We start from the raw sequence: 8,941 nt of genomic DNA on the forward strand, positions 1-8,941 counted from the left end.
GTTCCATTCGGTCTTGGAGATCTCATTTTAGACCACTCAAGAATCTTGCCATCGTTGCGTCCTCCGGTTCAAAGACATCAGCTTTGATCATAAGCCTCTCCGGTTCCTTGAGTAAGTCGTCGGAGCTTGGTGTGCAGTTCGCGTTGGTAATGCGCGGGCACGAACCGTTGCCTTATCAAGGTGGCCATTTCTTCCCAGGTTTCAACAGGCCGTTCTCCGTTTCTTCTTCTACTGATCACAATCTGATCCCACCAATCGATCGCGTAACCGTTGAACTCTGATGCAGCTAGGTTTATCTTTTTCCTCTCCGGAAGATCTTGACATCCAAAGATGATGTCAACCTTCTTTTCCCATTCCAGGAACGCGTCCGGGTCGCTCTTGCCGTAGAACGCTGGGATCCGGAGCTTCATTCCTCCGAGGTCGTTGTCGTTTTGGCCTCTAGCCGGTTCGGCTTCGTAACGCTGCTGTGGCCGTCCTCCTTCATATCGGTCGTTCAGGTTTCTTGCAGGCATGGCGTGTCCTCGGTCTCGGATTCCTCCAGCTCGGCCACGGAACATTCGGTTGCCTCGCGGTCTCACTCGGCTACTACCAGAGGAATGGTTATCTACGTAGAAAGGGTTGTCGACCTCAGGTTCCTGGTTCCGATCTCGGCGGATGTGCATAGGTTCCTCACGGTTTTGATCGTTTACTTCCGCTGGCCTCGGCTGACCTTCAAGCCGTTCCATACGTTGGCTCATGCGCTCCATCATCTCGGTGATTTGATTAAGCTTAGCCTCCATCTCCTTAGGGGTGATCCAGCGAACGTGATTACCGTCTCGGAACGTTTAGAATTCACAGTCGTCCAAAGAGAAATCGGATGACATACAAGTACCTCGCAAAAATTAAACAAACACGTTAGTAATCAAATTCCTCACAAGTTTCCCTCTTTGTTCACTCACTCTCTTAATGACCTCACAACACACTAGAGTTTCTCTCCGGTTCTAAGCAAACTAAATCGACAAATCGACTTAAGCCTCAATTGAATCGGTGAATCAAGCAAGTTGGACGTTTTAAGAGACAAGAGAATAGATAGAAAGAGAAGAATTCATATCAATTTTTTTATAACTTTTGGACTTCTTTCTTTTTTTGACTTTTGAACTTCTTTTTTTTTTTTTTTTTTTTTTTTTTTTTTTTTTAACGATTTACAAAAGAAAAGATGAGAAAAGATTGAATTCTAGAATAAAAGAAAGATAGTACCGATTCTCAAGTGTATGGCTCTGATACCACTTGATAGAAGACCGTCCTAGAATTGTCACACACTTGGCTCGGTGGAGGTTGATAGATCCTTGGATCCAGTCCGGTTCGGTGAAAGAGATGCTAAGGCGTGAGCGGGAGCTCGAAAATCCTTAGGCCCAATTCCGAAGAAGAGATTGGAAACGAGGGGATGGACAAAACGATCAAGGGGGTTGCGATACCGGATGTTAGGGTGTGAGACGAGTCCCGAAATTCCCTAAGCCCCAAATATGACTACAACTCTCTTTCTCACTTTGGAATCGAAGGCTGCGTCAAGCAGGATGAAACTACTTGATAAACCGAAGATCGATCAATGGCTAACCACCAAAATATCGACAAAGTTCTTAGAGAACAAAAGAGAAAACTCAAAGAGAAATTTTATAAAAGATAAGTGATAATCAATCCAAATACTTCGATGCCTTTATATAGAGGCTAGAGGGAGACCATCGGTCCTTACAGATAATTAAAGACATTAAAGACATTAATTGAAACTAAATGAATCTAAAGATACGTTGAATAACGATTGGATTTCCGGATGACCCTTCGCGTCCTCCCGCTAGACGTTTAAGCTTCCTTGACCATTATACCTGGCCGCGAATCGAACCGTGGTCGTGAGATGAGCGTGCATTGCCTCGTTAAAACCCCATTCGGAAAACCCAGTGGGACAAAACCGAATGTAAGGAAAAAGAGTATTAACACAACACCCCAACCAGGTCAGTTCGGACCAGAATACATGAGCACGGTCATGACTTTGTGAACGGGTGTTAGATCGTCAGCTCGGCCTTGGGTCTTTAGCTCGGTAAGAACTTGTTGGATTGCTCCCGTGAGCTTCTTGGTACGCGACCTGGTCATCGGTCCAGTTGGCATGGCCAGGACGTCGTTCTGGTCGGCTCCTCGGTCTTGTACCCCGTCCTGAACCTCGTCTTCGTTTAGCTCGGCCACTTGGTCTTGTGTTCCGGGCTGAACCTCGGTTCGCACCTCGTCCCTTGTTCCCTCCGGTTCCATGATTCTATCATGTGGTAGACTTGTTTAGGGTGTCGTACGTTAGACTAGTTCTGTACGTATGGTAGACTTGTTCCATGGTTATTTTTGAGTTTGGTTTATTACCATTGACGTTTTCTTTTCACGAGTTTGACGAGATTATGCAGGTAAACTCTGATACGATCAGAGTTGTTTATTGAGATATAGATCACACTAAAAAATGGTACATATATCACAGTTTTGCATGAAAAGGGTATAATTGACTAAAGGAACACTAATTCTACTTTGAGTGAACATAAAAATAGCGGAATCATCTTAAGGAACATAAACTTCCATAAAAAAGGTACATACCAACATTTTTTAGTACTTAAGGAACATTAAAAAGGGAGATAACAACATTGAAAAGGGAGATGCCAACATTTCTTAGTACTTAAAAGAACATTAGTTCTACTTAAACATTGGGAACATTACTTCTACTTAAACATAGGGAGAATGACTTCTACTTATCATATACGATATGACCTTATATTGAAGTCTGTCAAGCCTTTCTAAGTTCCTGTTATGCACCTCAAGTCTGTCTTCACCCGTTCCATGCAATTCCTCTGTAATAGCCTTATCCTACCATTTTCAGATATGTTCTCGACTTTCCTACATACATCATGCCAGTTTAATGAATTTCATTTTAAACCTATCACACTAATTAACAAAAGGGTCTGTTAACAAAAATTATGACAATTTGTGGTCATTCCGAAGAATTGTCGCTATAGCTGATCGGCATTGTATGTGTCCATAAAGAAATCGAAATCAACACAAATCAAATGGAAAAAAATAAGAACTAACAGAGTAGATGATACAATAAATCTACCATAAATACAATAAGTCTACCATAGATGAAAAAAAAAAATAGGGTTTGTGGTTGCCGCTGACAGCCGCAAGACCACCATTCAAAGATGAAACAACAGCATTTTACTCGACCAACACTACACACTCACTCAGACTCAAACAACTGCTCCCTAATATTGATGAATTTATGAACCTTGCAGTTATGATGAGCACTCTTCTTCCTCATAGGAGGTCTACCTTCCGGGTCCAGTTGTTGTGGATAATCCTTCGCGCCGCTAGCAGAACCCATATCTCAAAAATGGTTATATTATAGCAAAGCCGCCTCGTTCAAAAACAAATATACCCAATTTATACAATAACTTACAAATCTTACAAATCTACCAAAGACATAAACAAATCTACCAAACACGAAAGCAAATCTTAAAAACCTACCATAAAACTAAATACAAATCTACCAAAAACATAAAGAAATCGACCACATTCAATAACAAATCTACCAAAAACGAAAGGTAGTCTAGAAAACGTACCATGACTAGTACGATCATTTAAACCAAACCAACAAACATAAACAAATCTATCTAACCTAATATTTTCCAAACAAATCTACCATGATCCCAAACAAATCTACCATTTAACAAATTAACTCTACCATTTTTACAATAACTCCATAAAAAAGTCTACCATACACATTTTCAAACTCAACCATGAAGATAAGAGATTACTCACGGATAAGAAATCTACCTAACATAATAATTTCCAAACAAATCGAACATTAACACAAACAAATCTACCATTTAACCAATTAAATCTACCATTTTACAACAACTCTATAAAAAGTCTACCATACACTCTTTTGAACTCAACCATTACGAAAAAAGATCACTCACCAGAAATCGTTTGCTCCCATCAAAAATCGTTTCGGAATGACAGAAACCACCGAAACCAAAATTTTCCTGCAAAAAATAAGATTAGGGTTACAGTTTCGGAGGAAACAAAAAGAAATTACGGATTTTTGTTTCCGCCGTCAGCCGCAACACAGCTGAAATCGCCTCACACACGGCGATAGCCTTCTGGCCAAAAATTACCTGGATTTGACCTGGAATCAATGAAAACCGATGAAAAAAAATGAGAAAACGATGTGAATCGATGAGATCTGATGATTCCAGTAGAGAGAAAAAAACGACTGATTCGAAACGGCGAGAGAGACAAGATCTGGGTGGTTCTGTGAAAAGAGAGAAGCTGCAAAGAGATAAAATGGGAGAAGGAGAAGCTGCAGCGCAAAATCGCCTCTCCAGAAAAAAATTAGGGTTTTTTTTTAATTTGCAAATTATGTTTTTTTTTCTTTAATGATATATGTATATTTTTTTGATTTTAATTATATTCGATTTTTTTTCATTTTTATTAATTAAAATGGCATTTTCGTAAGAATATTCAACATCTGGATAAAATGGTATAAGATCAACTTTATAAGGTTAGTCTAGTAAGCCTTTCAATATATTATGTTAGGTTTATCATTTCATCAACCTTAAAGGCTAGTCTGAGGAATTTTCACTTTAAATTAAAGTGACAAATCATTTGTTATTCAAACATGGATTTTAAAAAGTCTTATGAAATCTAGTGTTATCGAAAATGTTTTAAGTATTAGTATTTTAATAATTTTAAGGGATTTGGAGGAGTTTCCTAGTTAGAAATACAAAAAACCAAATCTTATGGTTTTAGGTAGAATTGCAAAGAACTTTAAAAACAATTTCTTTAAAATCATCAAATTCATCTAAAATCTTAGTAAAACTCAAATCACTTCAACTGTTTAGTTCAATACACCTCCTTGAAGTGTGCAAACTCGATTTTCAATTTAGTTTTGATTTGGTTTTTGGATTTTTTAGAAAATGTTTGTTTATATTAAATAAAATAAAAGAAACGATTTGGTCAATACGGTTTTAGTTTAGTTTTGGTTAAACCGAATTGGACACTTAAGCAAAAACAATGACACGTGACAACCACAAGCTCTTGAAAACCACAATGCATTGTTAAGAACTCTCACGTTCAAACACCATGGACATTCTTGTATCGCAATTTGTCAATGATGGTTCCCATACCTGGGACATGTTTGATATACCAAGTGACAAAGCCGGTTCGGAGCTAAAGCTGGTAAAACATTTGCTTTGGGCGCCAAATATTATATATAAATTAAGAGTAGCAATTTTCAGGATTTGTAGTGTAGTGTAGTGGCTTGCCTTACAGTATTCACCTCTCTGGTTATGGGTTCAATTGTTTATGGGCTCACGGGCCGGCCCTGCCAAGTGATGGTCTAAACAGACAACACCAACAACAATGTCCTGATAATGTTAACAATTAATTTCTCCAAAAGTTCGTACCCAATTCATGTCTATCGCTTTCTTTCACATTATTAACATTATCATTACCAATCTCTTTTAGGACATTATTGTTGATGTTGTTGTTGAGAACATCACTTGGTGTATCAAAGATGTCCCAAAAGAGGGAACCATAATTGGCGAAATGCAATACAAGAATGTAGCTGGTGTCGTAGTTAGAGATTGAAAGTGATAGTTTTTTATTTGTAGCAGCATTGTTAAGAAAAGAGAAGTAAAAAAGAGAGACACTTTGTGAGAATAACAGAGAATAAAGGTAAAGAAGCAAGAGATAAGTTTGAGAGTTGTAGAAAAAATGCAGAGAATAGAGAAGAACGGCTGACAATTTAGGTTTAGAGAAATGGCTCTGATAGGTATAATCTCAATCGATGATCTGTTTATTGTTTATTGTTTATTGTATTCCCCCACAATTATATACACCAGCTATACAATGTAGACGTTACAAAGCAATTAAGATGATGCTTAAAATACAAAGGAGAATATAAGTTTTCCTTATTCTAATATAAGGCAGGCATTGATGGGTTTAGTGCAACAAATTTCGACCAACACTGAGATCTCAAAGGTCTATGTGTTATCATAGCTTATACGCCATTGTTGATTTGAGAATGGCCAAATCAAGATTGGGTTTGTCATTTGCTAAGAAGAAATATGGAAAATAATCTATCTTTGAGATGACCTTAAGGTTAGTCTTGATGATATATATATATATATATATATATATATATATATTTTTGTAGCCTTTAAATTGCTTCTTCTTTTTTTGTTTAATGTTAAGATTTTATATCAAAAATGAAGAGGTTGCTGCCGTTACAAAACAAAAAACACACATACAACTTACCCTTATATTACCCAAAAAATGGAACGAAGCAAGATGAAATAGTTTCATATCGTATGAGAGATACAACCAAAATATAATTCTAGGAGAGGAGGAATGTTGCTATCTTTTGGAGTGAAAAATTGCTTCTTTGTTTTCCCTCTGTTTTAATTTATAAGATGTTTTGGAAGATTTTTTTTTTTTGTTTTTTTCATAATATAAGATGTTTTACATTTCTATGCAAATTTTATCTTTATTGGATATTGTGTGACCAATAATACTATGCAGTTTTTTTATGATTGGTTGAACTATTTTTACTTTAAATATTAAATGATATTTTTTTTAAAGAAAAGTAATTTTCTTAATCTTTGTGCTTTTAGCTAAAACATCACATATAAAGAAAGGAGGGAGTATTAAATTACAAACTAATCAATATAATCATCCAATAAGTCATCTTTACTTATGTAATTAATAGGTATACACCATTGATTATACGTACATACTTTTAACATCTAAACAGTCTTTGAAAAGTTTATTTATACCTACTAGTTGATAGTGAGGAGAATCTTATAGTTTTAAATTTAATAATATGTAACTATATACACTACATCTGTACGCACAGAAAAATGGGATTTTAGTTTGATCTTGACTCTTGATACATCTAGTGAATTATATTGTTGTTTTACCACGGAACATGATCATGACCTCATTGTTCATAGGATGAGCTTCTTGATAATTATCAAATGCAAATGATCTCTCCATCTCACAGTTGAAATTCAAATCTGCTAATAACTATGGTGGATATTCGAATTCGGTAGTTCAAATACTTGGAAAACGTAATTGTGAATTTCCCTGCCCAACAGATAAAAAAGTGTATTGAAGTTTGAGACACAGTTGCTTTGATATATTCGGTTAATGGGACCTTCATCGTAATTGAAGTATCTGAATGGTTAATTAACCTTAAGTGATGTTTCAAGGATGATATCAGGAGAATAGTATGTTGCTTGCGTCACAAGAACCCTCTGCATGGTAGCTTCTCACTTGCGTCACAAGAAACCTCAACATTGTTTCTCTCAATATCTGAAAAACCTCTGGTGAGCTAGTTTCACGTAATACCATTGAATACCAAAAGAAAATTCAATCGGTAAACTAAATAAATCAAGTTTCTCTTTTGAATTTTTTTTGTGTGATTTCTTTGTAATTCAATACAAAGAAGCAGTATAAAGGCTACAAAAAACAAAGACATCATCAAGACTAATCTTACTCTCATCTCCAAGGATAGATTTTTTTTCCATCTTTCTTCTTAGCATATGACAAACCCAATCTTGATTTAGCTATCCTCAAATCACCAATTCCCGAGTTCCTATCCAGACCCGCAACCTGCCCATCACGGGAGCAAAAGGCGGTCCAATAAGAAGCCCATCAGCTCCAAATGGAGGCCCTCCTCGTGCATAATCAAATAGAGCCGCTCCGCTTCCTCCAACTTTTGGAAGGATGACTGGGTCATCGCATTGAGCCAATTGAAAAGGAAAGCCTGAATGTGTCATAATAATCATCAGTACTTCCACCAAACTTGAAAGACTTGTCTTGTGTATAAGCTATGATAACACATGGACCTTTGAAATCACATTGTTCGTGGAACTTTGTTGCACTAAACCCACCAACACTTGCCTTGTAGCAACATTTTAACTCTCTTCCCAATAATAATAAAAAATATGTTATAAATTCGGATCCAACTCGGATTCTTCGCTTTCCTTATCGAACACGGCCAAGTTTCGTCGCGTCTTTATAAACTTTGAATATATATAAAAAAAACGAAACCTTTTTTCTTCTTCATAAGAAACCCAACAAAGATCTTCTTCAAGTTTTCCAATTTCAATCTCTATTTCTCTCTCAACTCTCGTGATAATGAATTCGATGTTCAGTGCATTCGACGCCATGTGTGCAGAGATTATGGGGAAGAAATTTACGGCTGATTCCTCCGTGTCTTATGTCTGCAACCGCTCTAAACGCAAGAACTCTGCTCCTTCCGGCGCCGGCGGTCAGATCGCGTCTTCGCTCAAGAAAGATGAAAAAGCTGCCAATTCAGCGACGAAACAACCGCGGTTTGCTTTAGAGCTCGATGGGATTCATTGCTTTGAGACCATTGTTCGTTCTTGATTCAACCAAGAAAACAAGATTTTGCCGAGTCTTTTTTTTTGTTTTGTTTTTTGATTCCTTTAATGTGAATACAATTTTGGGAAAATTCAGTTCTTGGTGATTGGTTCATCTGTTTTGCCGTTTATGTCTAATTGCTCGTGTTTCCTTTTCTAATTCTTGAATATGTAAATATTATTAAAATCTTTTCTTTTTTTTTATTATCTGATTTTTTCTAAGCAAGAATCGGTTCTCATATCATCTAACAACCTACCTAAATTACTCTAAGAGCTTTGGTTCAGCAGCGAATCCGTATCTTTGGAGCAACCACATGATTGAAAACCGGAATGAGCTTCTCTTTGGGTTTCAAAGAGATCATCATATCCACAACTTCAGGTTTTACTTTTGTAAGTAAAATAAATAGATGCTTAACTTTATCCTCAAAGCTTTTTTATACAACGGATTTTTTTTTTCTTTGACAAAAAATCTTGAACGATGTACAAAA

At 36.7% G+C, this 8,941-nt stretch overlaps 1 protein-coding gene and 1 pseudogene across 1 annotated transcript; one reads left to right on the plus strand and one right to left on the minus strand.

Annotated features, from left to right (window-relative positions):
• Positions 1–7,502: 7,502 nt before the first annotated feature.
• On the minus strand, positions 7,503–8,137 carry LOC112083925 (annotated as a pseudogene).
• Positions 8,138–8,208: 71 nt separating this feature from the next.
• LOC18991792 lies at positions 8,209–8,481 on the plus strand. The gene has a single exon (XM_006415117.2). It carries the CDS (start codon positions 8,209–8,211, stop codon positions 8,458–8,460), a length of 252 nt encoding a protein of 83 aa, XP_006415180.1. The 3' UTR covers positions 8,461–8,481.
• The last annotated feature ends 460 nt before the right edge of the window (positions 8,482–8,941 follow it).

The sequence above is a fragment of the Eutrema salsugineum genome, unplaced genomic scaffold, assembly GCF_000478725.1.
Source record: "Eutrema salsugineum unplaced genomic scaffold, Eutsalg1_0 scaffold_5, whole genome shotgun sequence".
Taxonomy (NCBI): domain Eukaryota; kingdom Viridiplantae; phylum Streptophyta; class Magnoliopsida; order Brassicales; family Brassicaceae; genus Eutrema; species Eutrema salsugineum.

Coding starts and splice junctions, on each gene's coding strand:
- LOC18991792 (XM_006415117.2), top strand. CDS start 8,209: ATGAATTCGATGTTCAGTGCATTCGACGCCATGTGTGCAGAGATTATG.